At 38.3% G+C, this 19693-nt stretch overlaps 1 protein-coding gene across 4 annotated transcripts in view; it reads right to left on the bottom strand.

The window, feature by feature from the left end:
* The window catches only part of ADAMTSL3 (ADAMTS like 3), a 195280-nt gene that overhangs the window by 58824 nt on the left and 116763 nt on the right, over nucleotides 1-19693 (bottom strand). For all 4 annotated transcript variants that reach the window (XM_080396390.1, XM_080396392.1, XM_080396391.1 and 1 more), the window contains exons 8-14: nucleotides 17701-17775; nucleotides 12159-12316; nucleotides 11080-11191; nucleotides 8207-8345; nucleotides 6533-6583; nucleotides 2171-2375; nucleotides 1156-1303 (exon numbers count right to left, since the gene is read on the bottom strand). In XM_080396390.1, coding sequence (XP_080252516.1) covers nucleotides 1156-1303; nucleotides 2171-2375; nucleotides 6533-6583; nucleotides 8207-8345; nucleotides 11080-11191; nucleotides 12159-12316; nucleotides 17701-17775 — 888 coding nt within the window. The remainder of the gene's footprint in view (nucleotides 1-1155; nucleotides 1304-2170; nucleotides 2376-6532; nucleotides 6584-8206; nucleotides 8346-11079; nucleotides 11192-12158; nucleotides 12317-17700; nucleotides 17776-19693) is intronic.

Below are 19693 nucleotides of genomic sequence, written 5' to 3'. Positions count from 1 at the left end.
CCCAAATGCAGGCAGTCTCTAGTAGGTTGTAGCTTATATCTCAGTGTAATGTATTATCATCATAACTTAAGTTTATAGCTGAAAAAGAAGCCAGAGCATAGCAAATGTACATTGCTCTCCAGATAGACTGGCTTCACTAGAAAATTTTTGCAGAAAATACTGGGGTTTTTTGCAGAGTTAGCCAACTTTCCCAAAATTGGAAATTAATTTAAAAAACACCAACTTTTTAATCTGTCTATATGTCCTACAATTCTGAGATGCTTTTTTTTAGGAGTACTGTAAGCCAGTTGAGGATCTGTGCCTCCAAAGTAAAATCCCAGAAGGTTCGTAAAACTTCAGTGCTAGTTTCTACTTCATGGTTTAACCCTGAATAGTTTTCTGCCTGAAGAATTCTCTAGAGTCTGAAAACATCCTGAAGAGAAACATAGGGTTGTCTACAGATAGCTTTCACTTTTTCTATGTAAACCTTTATGGTGAGTTGTGGATGGCTGAAATAAAAGCCGTTCAATAAAACCTGAAAGAATGGGAGTAGCACCCACTAAAGTTTCCTGGGCCCAGAGGGACAGAAATGAGCAAGGGACAAGACATACTGGTTTCCACCACCCCCATCTTTGCTTTTTCTTTTCACTTCTGACCTACTGTTTCATGCCTTACCAACTCTCTTAGAGATTATTTGTCAATTTACATCATTGTTACAGACCTTTTAAATACACAGAAATGGGGAAGAGAAAAGGAAATCAGTTTAATTATAACAACAAACTGATGAGGCCCACTGGGAATGTTGACACATTTAATGAGATATAAATGAACAAGACCCCAAGTGCTACCTATGGAGTACCATTCCAATTTCAAATATTATTGAACAGCTCCTCCTCCCCATGTTGATCTCATTAATTCTGGTTTTCCCAATTTGACCAGGTTGTATAGACTTAGTTAGCATGTTCACTTCATGACAGTCTGGCCACATCAGCAAAAATTATCAGCAGGGCACTTTTCCTAGCACCAATAATTAAAATGCTTGTTTCTGCCAAAACTGAAATAAGTCCTAGTAAATTCCAGCTTCTGGCATTTCTGAAAAAAAAAGGTTACCAGGGGCTTTTAATTCTCTTAACAAAAATGTGAAACAATAACAGACCCAGACAAAATTCCAGTTACCTTTTGGCTTGTAACATGGTATTGGCACAATGCACTCTTCTTTTATGTGTAGTTTAAGTTGTGGATTGCAGCCACCAACATGCTGCCCACGGTGGTCAATACACAGCACTACTCGGTAACGCAAGCCTCGGCCACAGGTCACTGTGCACTACAGGAGACAATGCAACCATCTGACAGTTTCTTTTTTATTATATTTACAAATACCGTTAAAAAACAAGTTAGAAGCACTGATGATGTGTTCACTAAGATTTTTCCACAATCAATCAGGCATCGGAGACATATGAATTTGTGCCTGCATTGCTAGGTGAATAAAGAAAAGGTTGATGATGGAAAAAACGTCTAAGTTTGGGGAATGCAAATGATTTCATGGGGTTCTGTAAAGCTTATCTGATTGGCAACAGTCTGAAACAGAGGTGGCTATGTACTGAGAAAATGCTCTCTTACAGTGGTCATTTTCAGTTAAAGCTGGGTCAGACGTGCTGCAAGAACAGTTTCTTTATGTCAGTGATGTCATTTGGATGAACTAAGGAATTATAGAAGTGTTGAGCTATCTGGCTGTATCAGACAACTACAGCCAAAATAAGTTGGCTTTATGTTCTTGTTACTATAATGAAAGGTAAGAATGCTGGAAAATCACCCCTGCAGACATGTCAGCCCCTAGACAGATATGCCTTTAGCTATTACTTGCCGTGAAATACTACATTTATCAAGAACTGAGAGACAAATGACCTGATTGCAAAGGGGCCTGACCTCTGGCTCTAACCTCTCCTTTGTGTAAAGCAGGAATTCAACATGCATAAATAATTCAATATGAATTTTTCTCCACACAGGCATGGTAAGATTTTGATTATCAAGCCAAATTACTTAGCACAAACTTCTCCTATATAGTACTAAAAATTATGCTTGCAGGGCTACATTTTTCCAATAGCCTCGTGCTCACAAGTACATAGTAATGCAAGACTAGAGGCTTCCTTTAGAAAACTAGAATAAAGGTCCCAATTACTTTTCAACTTACTTGAGACCATTCCATTGCCACCCATTTAGGACAATCAAACAGATTGCAGGTTTGAATGACTTTGGGCTTAGGGGCATACATGCATTTCCATTCTTCGACTTGCAGTATCTCTCCATGAATGGTCTCCTCTACACAGACAAAACTTCTCCTCTGAATACCACCTCCACAGGAAACAGAACATGCAGTCCAAGGATTATGTTCCCACCTGGAAAAAGAAGTCGCATACATTAAAAATAAGGCTTCTTTTTTTATTATTATTATTATTCAACTAACTTCTATTAAAAGTGCAAAATCCTGAGTCCAACCTTAGTGTCATTAAAACTCACTGATAGTTTAGTTGCTGGATCCTGACCACACATCGAATATAAATACATGGAATTACAGAGCTACCTTGCTTTATTCCAGCTTAAATTCATGTGCAAAATAAGAAGAAAAATAGAACTACAGATTTAAGTACATTTCCCAAAATAACTGAAAATCTTATTCTCATACATGAGTTAAAGACCCTAAATATACTAGGTTCAATTACTGGAATGATTTTATTTGCAAATAGTCTAAATCATTTAAATAGATTATTTTTCACAGTTAATTTACTTGGTCACATATACCCTTATTATCATTGTCGGAGACCGAGAAACACATGTACTTGAGATTATATGAAGTCCAAAGACAAAGACAGAGCTGGCTGTGCTGACTGAGGATGATATTACCCATGGCTGCTCATCACTACCCACATCATGCAGACAACCCTTAACAAATCTGTTAATGAAATAATTTTTATGGGAACTCTAATACTTGCTTTGAGTAAACCCGGCCATTTCATTTCAAACTGTCTTCATCCATAAGGACTGTGAACAAATTAAATTGTGACAGATAACATTTGGCTGGTCATCACTGCAGTTCTGTAAGAGTTTTCCACCCTCACTGAAATGCTGTTGAATGACTTTGTGTTCACACTTTCCAACTTGCTTCAAGCAAAAGGGTCATCCGTTTCAGCTGCTCCAGCTAACCCAGCTGATTTCTCCTGAAGCCAGGCAATGCACAGGTTAAGGAAAACTCACACAGCCCTGTCAACCAGCAGAGCTGTGGGGCAGCAGCCTCCAACAGAGGGATGATCAACCACCTGCTGGGAGGGAATATCTTCAAAATGGATATATACCCATGATCCCTGGCCTATCTACAATAAAGATGGAAATTGCTGCACCATCTGAAGTAAGAATTACATGGAGGTTTTTAGATTACAAACTTTGTTTCATTTATATCTTGATCTTAGCATGAATGTGCATTTAAGCAATCACTTCTCAACAAAAACTAACTTCAAAAATGTCCCGCTCCTGTCATGTTTAGACATAACAAGCTTCTATCACAGCATTTGTCCATAGGTTCCACTGACCTCCACGCAATTTTTCCTCACCCTTCACATCTTATCTCTCACTTTCTTTCCACCATCTACCCAAATCAAAAGCTAAGACTTGGGAAGTGATTCAATCCTGCAGCACATCTTGTGGTTCATCAACATTTGTTAGTTTAAAACTTATTCCTGTTACACCTGCAGGCACTTTGAAAGGATCATGAAAAAAATTACATCCATTATGAACAATGGACACAGCAAGTACAACAATATCCCACCAAAATAAATTCATAAAGAGTAACTTAGCTATCATAAAGGAAGTAATAATCTAAGAGTAGATAAAGCAAAGGCTTATAAATCAATGGTAAATTTAAGTAATTATGACACACTTTCTGTGATAAAGCAGTTAAATCAAGGGCAATTCCGATTGTAAACTACCTACAAAAACCTATTAATCCTGCTTAAGCTCGACAGAAGAATGAGTATGAAACATACAGCAAGCCATGGAACATTAACTAGAGAGTGCATACTCAAAAGCATTCAGAACAAATCTGTATCAGACACACAAGTACAAAATACATTTGAAGAGCAACAGTTACGCCTTTCTTTGACTTAAATAAATGGCCAGCGTTAACTCATTTTCTTTAAAAATGGTCAGGAACTAAAGAGCAATTAACTGTTCAATGAATTAGCAGCTCATGGATTTATATATATAACGCTCACTGTGCTATATGTAATACTAGCCCCGCAAGTGTTTATAGCATGAAGTTTTATAGTTGTTTTTCTTTATCTCATCAGTTTCGAACACACTCCAGATCCCATACTCCCATAAGCATTTTCAAGATGGAGTGAGGTCCATGGCTACTGGGGAAAAGGGGGGTCTTGGGCAAGCAGTCAAGGAGATACTTTCCAGAACCCACAGCTGTCAAGGGATCCTCAACAGTCCAACAAGTCTGAAATAAATGGAGGCTTTCCAAAAGCTTTAAAAGAAAATTTTCATCCTGGGAAATTTTTCTATTTATTTCAAAAGAATTCTCCATCTGTAAAAATATTTCAGTGGGGCATTTACAACTCTAGCCACAGGAGAACTCTTTCAAGATCTTGCGGTGCGCACCATGACTTTCCCACAACTTCCTTGTGTGAATGGGAAAGTGGTGGTAAATGCCGCAGGACTGCAAGGCAGCCCTCCACATGGCCCTCGTGTTATGTAGGAGGTGTGATGTATGACTGCTGATCAAGGTGAAGGAGTCTGTACAGCTTTGCTCAAGCATGTCTACAGTTCTTTGGGTTTCTGCCTGCTTTGCAAGAACACTTGGGTTAGCATGTTAAGAAGCAGGTAAGGAAAGAAAAAGCAAAAAGAAAAGGTGGAAGAAGCCCCAGCAGAACTGGCACAGACTAACGCGTTGCAGTTACTTGACAGGCAACGGCAAAGAGAAAATGCATCTTGCTACGCTGAAGCAACACTTGCATCCATGCTGGACCAGATTCACCGCACGATGCAGGTACACAAACTGGCTGTTTCAGCTGCTGTTTTCTTTCAGAAATTCCAGCAAGAAAAGGTGCTTTTACACCTTCGCTATGTTTCTTTATGCACCTTCCCAGTGGAACACAGCCCACTTCCCCTCTGTCCTTCCTGCTCGCACCAGCTCTAAGCCCTGCGTGGCCATCTGCTGTTTTACAGTTCTTACTCCTGAGCATCACCCGGGAAGACTGTGACACCTTCTGACAGGACACACTGAGGTGTCAAAATGAGGTGGGCCTTTGACTGTAGATCTCAGTGTCTGAAATAAGAGAACCTGCCCACAGTTTTATCGCAGACATAATCTATCTCACCGCAGTGTCATGCAAACGTGCTGAGCACAGTAAAGCACAGAAAGGGGGATTAAATTTCTCTTCCAACTGGTCTCCAAGCCCTGAGCAGTTCAGAAGATGAAATACTCATGTAAATAAATTGTGCTGAGTTCCAGAGTAGATCTGAAGTACAAAGGAATTGGCAGAAGAAATGAAAGAGGAGAGACACAGAATATAATTATGGAACTTTACAGGATAAAGCTGTGGAGGGGAAAAAAAAATATCTCTATGTATGAAAGCCAAAGTACATCACAGGACAGCAGATCCACAAGAAGTGTAAATTGCTACAGAAATAAACTATGACATTTATATCAGCTGTAATCAGTAGCTCCACTGAGCTGTGCAAGTCTATGATTTCATTCATATTACTTCATATCTTTACTTCTTTAGAAAAATACACATTATTCATTTCATGACATAATAAAGCAGAGGTTCAAGTCAGATAAATTTGTATCTGATGCCATCAACCATAATTCGTTACATTAACAGTATATCTGTCTCAATGCTTTTTAGTGCTAACATTCTTTACAAAACATATAAGCCTTCCAGAGAGATTTTATATTCTTGTGATTGATTCACGTAAAAGAAAAAAAAATAAAAAAAGGCAACAAACTGTGCTCTGGTGACTTAATTTTAGGCAATAGATATTTAGACAACTCACTATCTTTAAAGTGACATGTCAGTCTTAATGTCAATAAATAGAGTGCAGGTCTAAAGATGAGAAGAATGAGACCTCTCAAGGGAAAAAGAATTTCTAGAGTCCTGTAACATAGGAAGACCTCTTCTATAAAAGAATATATTAATTGTATAAATATTCAAAATAAAATAATTTCAAAACAAGAATTCATACATGCATTTTCAAGCAGATGCCCTTCTTAGCACTTCAGCAGGGGAAGGCTTAGGGGGACAACGCTTTATTCTGAAGCCTTCCACACTGATATTTCCAAGAAGAGCATATTATCCTCTTACTGTCAAGCTAATCATCTAGAGCACACTGAAATAAGACACAAGCCTCAAAAACGTGTACAGAATTGTTATAAACTTGCTCTCCCCTACAACAGAAAAATCAGAAGATGTTCCATGTTCTTAGTACTCAAACAGTGTATTTGCAGTGAAAATTGCGGTAATGCTGACACATATGCTATCCTGATTATACATACCGAGGAAGTGGCTGGAAGTGATCATAGGGCATGATTTCTTTAAATCCATCACTGTCAAGAAAACAAATATTGCATCATAATTTCTCATACACATAATTTCTCATGTACATGATGTACATAATTTCTCATGTACATCAAGTACATGCTTTTACATGATCATGCTTAAAGTAAGCAATTCCCAATGTGAAATGAGGGAATCTTACATTCATTACACATTACACTTGTGGCAAACAATGACTCGTATAATCTTACATCTCCTGCACAGATACAGATCTATTCACCATACAGCTTCTCCACTTCATACCATGAAATAAATATTAAATGAGCAATCCATAGGCAGAGAAATTTATTATCAAGTGATCCTTTAGGTCTGTGCTACTTCATTAACAAGAAATCAGTTACATATTTGTATCTGTAACAAAGACCACTGAGGAACATGAGTGGCAGTGAAAATGCATCACAGGATTAATCCTATATAGGTCCTGAGTGGTGCTTCAGACCCTTCTAGAGCTGTTTATTTGAATTGCACAGCATAAAGTAGGCATAAAGCTTTACTTCCAATACCCAGAAATATGTACTATAACCAGTAGTACTTCCCTTTCTCTGTCTGTATAAGCTAAAATTGCAAGGAAAAAAATATAATTATGTCCTTTCTTTCCCTAATTTTCCTGTTTCAGCTTTGCAACGTTTGGCATCCATTGCCATTAAGCATTACTGAAGTCTTACCACTCCATATAGTGATCAACTCTCCAGGAAAAAAACTTGAAAGTCTGCACATCTATAACTGTTAGAGGTCACTATCAACGATTATGTTCAACAGGAATGAAAGGAAATGGACAGTTTAGCTATAGGAAATTAAATCCATTGAGAGTGTTTCCTTTTCTTCTTGCATATAACTCTAGCTCGGCCAGCTGGCATATTAATGTGAGGTTCTGGGACTTGATACTGTGATGTTATTTTAAGATTCTTTAGCACAGCCAGGAAACCTTACCAGACAATCCAAAAGTTAGTTTGAAATACTGTAGTGCAATTCAATACAATTTATGTATACTATAGCCTTTACAGTTTGGTGACAATATTCTGTGGTGTTTGCACCACAAGTACATTTAGTTTGATTTATTTATATTTTTTTAATTCTTAGTGTAAAAAGCCAAAACAACCTCCCCAAACTCCACAGTACAAATGAGGAATGCATCTGTTACAGCAGACAGACAAATAAACCAAGTTAAACCATGTGCAAAACTTGTACGCTGACTGAGAACTGGAGCTACTGTCTATCTAATGAGAAATCCTGAACGGCAACATCAATAAATCCAAAAGCAGGCAAACAATCGGTGCTCCTCACACACTCTCATAAAATACTTGTACTATTGCTGTACCACTCAGCAAAAAGAGTAGAATTAGCCCTTGAACAGGCAAATTGATATTCGCAGTATCTTTGTCTAAAGCAAAAATCTCCTATTCTGCAACACTGAAGAAATGCTACAAATCTATTGGCAGTGGTGCCAGACATCAGCCTTTAACATGTGCAATAACCAACCAAGATCAAGTAGCCTTAGTACGTTTCTAAAGTAGTTAATGTAAAGATGAAAAGAACTAAAATTAAGTAAATACGATTGCTTGTTCCTTAGTAGCTGAGTATACTGCCCACTGAAATTTATCTGACATACAAACCTAGACGGGCAGGGATCCATGTTGCATTCTTTCAGCTTGGGCTTTGGTTTCTTATTTTCTGGATAGTAATGACAATAGTGGTCAGGAACAACACGCTTCAGACGAATATCCACGCATTCAGCTGAATTAAGCTGATAACCTAATGCAGAAGCAATATTAAATTTTGGTAATGGAGACAAATTAAAGCAGCCTTATTCCCGCCTGCCCCGTCTGTCCCCCCCAGTAATGCGCTGCCCATTGAACTGATTTCCTGTGTTACTCTCGTTTGCTTCTAACCAAGCAAACACTGCACAAACCCATGCAGGACCAGATCTTCATCGAAGGTAATTCAGCATGACAATTATATTAACCTATCGTAACACTAGATGAGACTCTGGCACATTATTTTAATTATATTCTGAGTGTAAGAGTAAAAAGAGCAAGCATATTTTTTATGTGATGCAGGAATACATGTACTGGGAGCAGCTCACCTGTCACAGAGGCAATCCTGCAAAGTCATATGGTTCTACTACGTGTTCCACAATTTATAACTGCCTCCCCCAAGGAGGAGTTACCATGTATATTAGAAAGCTGTATTACACAGTCACGCATGCTAAAAAAAATAAATACTTAAAACAGAAAGCCAGAGGAATTGAAGATGGGATCCAAAAACATTGCTAAGTTAAACCGTAGAAAACCAAGAAATAGTTTCAAGAACATTCCTCACTGAAAAGCCAACAAAAGAAAACTTGAAGTAACTACTTGGTGGAAAAAAAAAAATCTATGTGGAGACTGGTTACAAGAAGTGTTCTGAGTTTAATAAACCACGAGGTTGCTTTTTTGGTTAAGAAAAAAAGACTCATTCAAAAGAGCTGACTTGGACTTAAACTGAGGAGAGGAGGAGGATGTTCTGGTATGTGCAAAGAAAAAAAAGTTTGAAACCACAAGAATTAAAATCAAATAGAGTCAATAAACTAACAGCACAAGTCCCAGTGTCTACTGAAAATACTAAGTATCATGTATCAATGGCTTCAGTTGTGTGCCTTTTGGCTGATTCAAAGTGTCATCATGCATGAGAGTGATAACCATGAAGAACTAAGCAGTTCCAGTGCTCAAAGCATGCATGTTCCAGTTCTTATAAGTACGGCAAGGACCCAAAAGATATGTCACTTGCAAACAAGATAAACACAATTTTTAAACATTCTTGCTCATTCCTGCTCAACTTTGCTGAGATTCCCATCACACTCCCCCTTTCCACACATGGAGATTACAGAATTAAATGTAGAAGCAGCATCCAAGTGAGGAATGGTGGTGCACTGATTCCAAGTCTCTGTTGTGAGGAATTTTTCCTTTTACTGCCAGTAAAAGACGTCAAACAGACAATCTGGATACTAAATTCACTTTATGACAACAGGTTAAAGCCAGGCAGCTGCAAGCACGCCTCAGTAATATGCCATTCTTAACGCTACTACTTTCATGGATAAGCAGTAGCTTAGTTTCAGTGCCTCTTCAGTTACTGGCCTCTCTCAGGACAGCTATCAAAAGTGTCCAGTCCTGTTGATAAAGGTACCAGTTTCATATTATAGCCATGCAGCTACGAAGTAGGGCTTTGAAAACCCTGGCTAATTTCAAAGAGATTGATATGTAGCTGTAATATTCAAAGCATAACACCACTTTGAATAAGGCTGGATTTGAGCCATTAACTCTGAAAGTAAATATGTCCTTTGAGTTATCCAGTGTGTGCATGCAATCCTCAATACATGCAATCCTCAAAAATAGCTGTGATGCTTTATACTTCTTCCCTTATCAGATAGGTTAAGGAAAAAATCACGAACAGTGTGATAGAATTACCATAGGATATTTATTACTACTCACAGTTTCAGCATCATGCTTCATGAGGCCAAGTACCTTATAAGGTACAGTAGTTTCCTGTGGGACTACATATTACACACATATATTGCCTGTATTTCAGATTTAAGTGAGGTGCAAGTGCCAAAACGGATGGCCCATCAAGAGATCCCCAGACTCTGCTTGTGCTTTAAACATCTTTCATTCTTTTTACTCATGTCCCAAGTAACTATTTACATATTTGTACTCTCCAAGAAAATCACGACACCAGTATCACTAGTAGCCCGTCTGTTTAACCGTGAGCTGGATAACGCTAGCTGAACTGAAATAGCTACCGACTACGTCAAACACTCCTCCTACCAGGGGGTCACACTTTCTGCGGAACCAGACATGACAAGCGGTGAGCTGGGCTGGATGAGCAGTAGCAGAGCTGAGCTGCACTTCGTCTAACCATCAATAAGCTGTAGTGTTTAAACCAGGAGTAGATGCTACAACACACTACCTGCTGCTCTAACCATCGGGACAAAGTGTCTAAGATCAGACAGCCAAAGGTACTGCTGGTAGCTGTTTCGAAATTCTATTTACTTATTCTGCTTTCTGTGTAACTAATTTCTGAACTAAGCGTTCCTAAGACCCTCCCTCATGTCTACTACTGTGGCCAGAAATTCTTTCTTCATTTTTTGATTACTCTTATTTCAAAATCTCATTGTATTTCTTTGCTTCCTTTCCCACGATATCCTTAACAATTTGTCATTTTCCACTTTGAATGTCATATCTTCATTTCTTCATCAAGGCTCTTATCCAAACAATCATTCCTTATGGAAAAACGTGACTTCCAGTAATATAAGGCATAACCCCCCCACCCCCCACCCCCCTACTAACTGAACCAACCAATTTACCTGCTATTCTGTCATTTATTTTTCTAGAAGAACCACCAGTGCAAAGAAACACAAACATTTAATCAATTAAAATGCAGAATGAAGGCTGTAAATCAGCCACCTTTATTCTTCAGTTGTAAACACTCCTGAAGAATTGCCATTACTTACCTCCTCCACATGTCACTGTGCAGGGGAAGAACTCTGTTTGTCTCCACTGATGACTGATGGGTTGATAGAAAAAGAACTGAACCACACTCTCTTTTGATCCAGAGTACCTGGTCTGAAGAAATTTCCTTTACAACACATGTGTACACTGTACTCCACTGTTCATATAATTTAAAAACTTAATTCATATATAATAGCAGTACAGAGAGTGACATGATAACAGACCTAAAACCTCTAGAAAGTCTGAGTGACAACTATATTTAAGTTTCCGATAGTCAGATGCTTGTACGTTGCATTGTTTTTCAAATTAATCAAGGTACTAATGTGACTATTTGATTATCTATCCTTGATTGGCAAAGTTCCTAACCACATTCTACTCCTTTATCTCTTTGTTAGCAAAATTTTTTAAATTTGCTGGAGAGGTAAGTCTATAATTAATATAAGCACACTGGTTCATATTTAGGCAAGTCTAACTGAACATGTAATATTGGAGATTCAAAAAAACCAACCTACTGGAAGTCTATTTCTACAACATGACAGATAAAAACAAGTGGCATGGTAATATTGAAACACCTGCAATTTCCAATCTGTATGACTATCTTCCTTTTGGCAGCCAAATGTTGTTATGTTTCTATATATAAATATCTGCATGTATGTGATCTGGGTAGAAGAGAAATTTAAAAGGATTAGGAATGGTGAGTAGCTGGATTAGCAATGTCTGAGGGAGATTCCAGGGCACTGCTGGAAGCAATGCTCAGATTCAGTAGGTGGCAGTCTTCAATTGGATTAACACCAATCCACTGCACCAGATCATGCTGTTGTTATTTCAGTAATATTTAAATCAAAAGTCCTGGCCATTTTTAATGTTAAAGATCCTGTGGTACTTTCCACCACAGCAAAGACGTCAACCTCACAACATTTTAATTTGTTGGGTATTGTTAGTGTAAATTATCTCTGGACTGTAATTAGGATTCCTTATTTGCTAGCTAAAAGATTTTGTATTGCTACAACCTGATGGACAGCCACCGACTCTGTTGCACATACTTGCAATATCTTTGTAGATTTGTACATACACATCCCACCTTGATAATGAAATCTGCTCCAAGAGGTCCCTGGATCTTTATGATTTCCCTGTCTGTACTCTTCTGGAATTCAACAGTTGTATTTTCTATGACAAATGTTCCAGCAGCATTGAAACTGTGCTCTCCCTTGTCTCCTTGTAGAGTTTTGGACTCTATAACTAAAGAAGAAACATGAACTTAGTAAATTTAAACAGGATATTTTTTACTTTCAAGGAAGTCAGAAAGTAATGTTTACAACTCTGCCTTGCAAGTAACTGCCGTATATGTGCGTTGAAAACCCACACAGAATAGCTGTGAGAATATTGGCTGCTTCAGTTTACAGGCTGATATATAATTGCTTGACATGTCAGCACAGGAGTATCTGCCTGAACACACTATTCTTTCATACCAGAAGCATTTCTGAGACAGTTTTTCTTACACCAAGAACTCTGTATAGTTCTAAATCAATAGATTCAGCAGGACAAGCTGAATGAAACTTAAAACAGATAAAATCAATACACAGAAAAATAACGCAAGACTTCCACGCAACTCAAATGCCTAGCAATTTCAGCAATAAGTCTCCAGAGAAGCCTGAATGGTATCAAACTCACGGAATACTCACCTCAATACCTGTATCACTCTACCCATTCCAGAGGTGATTAGCTCACCTTTGCACACTTCCCAGATGAGCCAAAAGCACGGCCAGGAGGTGGGTAGCTGCAGCACTGCCAGAGGGATGTCCCTTTTTCAGAACAGGTGGTGAGGAAAATACCTTTTGAGCTGTTCTGCACTCCTTGGAAACAGATTAAAGTAACAGCCCACAACCTCCAGAAGACAGATGAAGCATTTAAGGATTGAGTCACTTCCAGAAAACTGGCTGAACTCTAAGTGGACAAAGCTAAAGGAAGATACTCAAAATGCAGGTAGAATTTTGGGCTCTGCTTAATACAGTGTATAGGCACAGCAAGATGCATGACTTGAAATACACTGGTCTGGTTACAATTTATCAGAGCACTCCACCAGGCATGAATCTCAGATGAGCTCAAGGCTAGCTAAAAAGAACCTTTTGATGAGCTATAAATACCCTTTTTCTCCAACTACTTTACCTTTTTTGGTACTTAAAACAGAGTTACCTAGTTCCGAATAGATAATTTAGGTCAAGAGCATCTGGTTTTATCTGCACTGAAAATACACTTTGAATGCTGTAGTCCGTCGTTACTGTTTTCTTCCTTAAGATCTTTCAAAATACAAATGTTTTCTGGAGCATCTCCAACAAAGAGAGTGAAGAAATTCTAGATAAAATTAACTTCCTTGACAGGGTACCAAACATTACCAAGTTTCTAAGCATTAGGTTCCACTATGCTCGTAGGTATAACAAAGATCACATGCATTGCTGGAAAGAAGTTTAAGGAAGGATATGTTTCTAGGAAATGACTTTATGTTGCTCATAGGGTAGGAATCTAGCAGTGAATCAAATTTACTTTATCAAGGAGATAAAATAAATCTCTGGGAATCTAAGTGCCCCATTATCCGACACATTTCCATTAGGAACAAATAGATATGAACAAATCCCAGAAAAACGAACAAGTATTTAGATGATTATTACATATTTTTGTCACTTTTATGGAAGTTTTCTTTCCTGATTGCATTACAAAACAACCTTTCAAATATCTGGAACTCAGCATTCTTCGATTAAGCTTCTGCAAGCCTTGACCCCAAACTTACACTGCTTGACAGTAAGTACTAATGCATGGTGCCCGTTTTTCTGTCATTTTGTTGAATAAGAGTCAAAGCAGCCAGTCTCAAGCACTTCCAACTCCACTTAAAGTCAGTAGGATCCTCCGGAGTACAGGACCCCTTGAAACTAACATTTAAGGTTGCAAAGCAAGACATCTGGCTGTTGCAAAAAGATGTTAAAGATGTTAATTTGGTGAACTAAGCTGCATTGCTTTACAGTCTTTATGATAGTCTTCTTAGCAAAAAAAATAATTCTTATGTTTTTCTAAGCACAAACCAAGAATATTGTTCAGCAACCAACAACATAACTCACTGAGCTGACATACATTTAATGTTAGAGCTACACTAGATTTTAATCCAAAGCATGTGTTTAGTTGCAAGGTCCAGCTATAGAGTGATGGCCTGTATCTCGGGAGGTCATGTCAGCGAAGCTTAGCACAGCTGCTCAGATTTTCCCAGAACTGTGTCACACAGGGAGATGAAGAGCTATTCCACAGCACAACAGATAATATCTGATGCAACATATTCCTGCTCAGTAGTATCCAGCGGTTTTGATCACAGGGTTCTAAAACAGAGTGAAGACAAGCATCTAGCGTATGTAATACATATGTAACATCATAATTCTTATTAGGGAACAGTTTTGCCCCAAAAAACTACTTTATTGATTTCAGAGCAGTAGCTGGGAACAAAGGTGTCACCAACTGTTTTATAGGCAAGGTTTAGAAAAGAATTCACCAACCAGTTACTTGTTCTGCAGGGTCCTGTAATCCTGGAGAGGTGGGAAGTTTGACTCCAGGAGTAAGCTTCCCCACCCTAAGCTAGGGAAACATTTCCCTGAGGGGTCTTTAAGACTCCAGATGTGCAGAGTCATAAGGACAGGGAATTCTCAAGTGCTCACCTGTCTCTGTGCCTAAGAAGACAATCACTGGTGCCAGAGGCCTGTAACTGTCTGTCTGCGTGTTACTTCCCTCACCTTGATAAACAGAGCATTTTCCCAATGGGCACCAGCTGTGGATGGAAGAGCCACCACAAAAGCCTCCCATGCTCTTAGTGACAGGCAGGATGGGGTAGTGTCGCATGGGGGACCTACTGCAGATAGCTCGCTCTGTAGAGAGATGCGTGGAACAATTCCCAGGGAAATAGCTCCTGCTCCCAGTGCAAGAAGGAACAAACCATGTTGCTACCCAAAAGTTATTTCTTTTCCATGCAATTTGTTTGTAGATAGCCCAATTTAAGGCCCCAAAATGAAATGTGTTCTTTTCAAAATGCAAGCAGCATTGTCTTCCTCTTAGCATCGGCCAAAAGACAAAGCAGTGCATGGGCATGCAGCTAAATAATGTCAAGTAATGCAAAGCACTGCAAGCGAGAAGAAATTGAAAAAAAAAAAGGAAAAAAAAAGTTTCAGTTCCTTTTAGTGAAGTTTAACCTCCCTAAGTTCACGAACTCGGTTATCTAGCATTAGCCACTTGTAAAAATATTAGCTTCTGGTTTTCCTGTTTCTTCTGCTGGAGGATTAATTTCAGGGAACTTTCAGTCTTCTTTTGATTCTAATGCTTTTAAAACAACTGTTAGAAAAGCCGTAAAATAGTCCAAATCAAAACCAAAACCAGCACAATGAAACATTTTATTCATAACCATTTTTATACTAATTATTTGGTTATTTTCCACTGAATCGTTCACAAAACCCAAGCAGACAGAAGTACAAGAGAGATTTACTTGTAAAAAAAAAATCAAAATAATGCCTTTGCTCTCTGATGAATCTGTTGCCTGTCTTAAAGTGTCCATACACACAAACAAAATACTTATTCTTACCAGCTACATGCTGGTAAGATACAGTCTTTCCCAAAAAACTAAGCTGCTGATTGTAAAACAATGTTCAGAGCACTTATTTGTTTCAAATCTGTTATGCGCTACATCTCCAGCCACATTTCCATTTTTGATTAATACAGCAGCTGTGTTTCCCTGGAGCAAGAGCAGACCATAAAGCCCAGGATGAAACACAAAAGAACACAAGATAAGGGGAAAAGTGCCAGACACTCCATAGTGATCTTCGAGCATTTGCTAGTGCTGCTGACTTTATTTGAAGAGCAAATATATACTGGCAACAGGAGGCAGCATAAAATTCTACAATAAGTAGTTTCAGCTCCACCTGTTAAATTCAACTCCTTACAAGCCAGGAAGAACATCTCTGACAAATGGATCCTGTAATTATAGTTGATTCTTTTTTAAATTCTGCCTTTAATCATACCAGCACACCCACACAGAGGTCACTGAAGTTGCAGACCAAAGATCACTTGATATTTTCTGTTAAGTGAACAACCACCCACAAACATACATACAGTCAGAAAGGCAGACAAATGAATTGTTCCAAAGCACATCCCCTAGAACATAGGTTCTTGAAGATCTGGCTAAGAAGCTAGAAGTAATTTCCACCTCCCTCCCCACAACAGCTCTCATTTGTTTTTCACCTCTGCCATTTTAATTTTAGGTAAAAAATGTCTAAATCCTCACAGATTTGCAAACAGATGTGCTGGGGGAAGTGGTTAAATGAACATTTCACAATTCTCATCCAGCTAGAGAACTAGCTAACAAAGGTAGTGCCAAGCCACATCTTCTTTACAGAACCACCCTGGGTAGGAAGCCAGGAGCACTCTGTACTTAGTTACGGAGCTGCTGCTGCATTCCTCGTGAGCTTTCCAGAAATCCCCCAGGAGCCACTGAATCTAGTACTTTTTCCTCATACGAAGCTGAAACAACAACTCCCTTCTGCAGAACTACTTAAGAACATCCAAGAGTCCTTGACCTGAACTGGTCAGGATCACTCCTTTGCATATCGTTTGCAACAGTTTTACATGCATAGTATTTATTTCAAGATAACTTCAGCTTTGTACATTGTTGGTATCAGTGTTAGATCTAGTTCTTGTCACCCTGGAGCCGCTCTAAAATGGAAGTCTTCCTCAATTTTTTCTTTGAAAGAAAATGACAATATATTACTCAAAGCAAACAAACAGATGAGCAATTTTTTTAAAAAAACCTTTCTGTCTTCTATTTACATATCTCAGAGCAGCAGAGGTTCTTTTTATTTCTATGATTCAGACTAAGTCTTCCACTTTTACTAATAAAAAATTGCTCAAAATGTTAAATGAATGGTTTACTTCATTGCTTGGTAGGGCAGCACCACTTATCATTGAAATGATTAGGGTTTTATGTAGAGTAGGCCAATAGGCAAAAAAATTACCATAGATACTACCATCAGACTTACAGAAAATATTAGGAAATAAACATCTAACAGAACAGCAAACTGTTTTGCATAGATGGTATGTAATGACCAAAATTATTGGAAGGAAACAGGACTTGTGTAGTTTATTTCATGTATTTTGTTTACCTTACCTCATTTTTACCTAGATTACTTTTCCTTGAACACTGCTCACTGACCAAGTGTGACTTCAGCCGGACTATTTACATTATCTCAGATCCTTCAACAGAAATCTGGTGCTGGGTTACTCAAGTGCTATCGATTCCACACGTAATCTTTTGAAAGTAATTCTGATGTAATCGTTTGTACATAGTTTAAGAGTGTACCATATTTTAGATAAGAATTACTTGGTTTAAATAAATTTAGAAACCACCAGTATGTACACTATGTCTTTATACTAAGTGGACTTCCAGTGTTCTGTAGAACTACCTCCAGGCTGGATATTCAAGATGGGAAGAGGAATCAAGGTCATGATCTCACCCATACTCCCAAAGTTTGGATGAGTTCAGATGTAAGGTTCTCTTTTTACCTTCTGCCTATGAATAAATACATAAAACAGCTCAGTCATACCAAGGTGTGCTGGTCCTTTTAGGGTAATTCTCACACTGCGACTCCCATGTGGTACAGCAATCACGGTTTCTTCCCCTAGGAAAATTAAAGAACTGTTTTAGAAGTTATTTTGCATCAGGGAATTTGCCTATCACATAACTAGACTGAAAACTGTCAAATGTGTCTAAGAAAATATTTAACAGGTTTCACAATTTTTCTATTAAAAATAATCATATGTTATTTTATTAAGTACAGTATAGTGAGTCTGTTTGCTATGCTATCCAACTATTAAGACCTATGGACTTGTAAATCTTTCTTGCTATTAGAAAATTATTTGCTATTAACAAAAGCAACTGAAATGTCAGTAATGTATTAGGAACATATTTACACTCTGTTGTCCCAGTTTTATTTCCTAATCACTGAACTGACATAAGGAATCTGCTAAGTAGTACTTCCCCCTTACAAAAATCTGCAGCTGTTCAGTCTCATTTTGCCCACACCTCATTTCCTGCTACAGGTCACAACTTTAATAAGTGGCAGGACTTGCAGGAAATAAATCATCTACTTAACACTAGCCCTTAACCAATTACAGACCAGTTAAGAGCAAATATATATTAGCTATAATGTATATGTTATAACAGAGTGTCTGCATCTAACTTACCATATAAGATCATTCCTTCCAGTAAGAGCCTCAATTTAAAATTAACTATAAACCAAACCAGCCCTGAATAGGACATGTCAATACAAAACAGCTTTTGGCTGCCTGAACAGCCTCTTCATATATAAATGTACACTTACTACTTCAGCGCATTTTACAAAGGCAGAAAGTTACTACTTTTCATTTCAAATACAGGAAATCTGTGATTTGCCCAGGCAAACTGAGTTAACAGTCAAATCAGTACACCAGAGTCTTTCACGCCAACAAGCGCAGTACTCTCAGAAAAGGGTATGCAGGATGCCTGACAGGGCTGTCCACCCAAGGACAAGAGAAGTGTCCAAGCAACAAACTACCAATGCGCCGTCTCCCATTTCCGTCATGGCCCAGCTGCAAATCTTCTTTGAGGCAGGACCTGAAAACATGGGCCCAGTGCAGGTACACCCCACAGAGGGTGCTCTGTTCGGCGATGGCATTAACATATATCCAGGGGCTGGCACAGAGGAAGTTCATTTTTGCAAATTCAAAAAGCAAAGTGAGTTAAAGGTCAGTGACTATACATTGGCTCCAGAATTACTCATACAATACTTAAAGGAAGAATATTTGAGTTTAGTTTTAACTAAAAAATAGTTGAAGAATGTTTCTTTCCACTTTAAACCAGACTCTTTTATAGTAGATGCTAAATTATCAGCTTCTGGTTTACATCTCCTTAGCATGAGTATGAAATCCTGCCAAATGTTCAGGATACTTCAGGCAAATACTGCAATTATTTTTTCTGAAATAAACACCTTCTTGTGTTACAGTTTTTATATCGCCAATTTCTAGGAAGGTCATTTAAATATAACAATTTATTTTGGATGTAATAAAATATGATCTTTATTAATTTCATACTTGGGTATTCCACCAGAGTGAAAAATACTACAGTAAGAACAATAATACAGCTAAGGAGCCCTGGAAAAAACATTAACTACTGAACCACTTAATATCTTTTTGCATCTTGGTTTTTCATCAGACGAATTGCTAAAGATAGCCAGAAGGTTGTGGATGTGCATATCTTTAAAGTAAGGAAATAACTACTGAATTCATATGTGCTCCACAGTACTTGAAAGAAAACAGGTTTGAGGGGCCCAGCTGTCCCTGCTTGGTCAGGAATTGTATCCCGCCTTGACAACCAACCAGCAGTTACAGCACAAAACCTCAAATAAGAGTCTGATTATGACCAGTTCTGAATACATGCAACTGCTGTTTTGAAGTGGAAGCAAGGGCACTCTGCGCTGAACGAACGAGGTCCAGATCTGCAGATGTGCAGAGATGTGTAGGACTGCTCCTCTGGAGAACAACCAGGGTCATTCTACTGTG

This window comes from Falco punctatus, assembly GCF_963210335.1.
Source record: "Falco punctatus genome assembly, chromosome: 7".
NCBI classification, from domain to species: Eukaryota; Metazoa; Chordata; class Aves; order Falconiformes; family Falconidae; genus Falco; species Falco punctatus.
The sequence above is the reverse complement of the archived record's forward strand: the minus strand, read 5'-3'. Positions and strand labels throughout refer to the sequence as shown.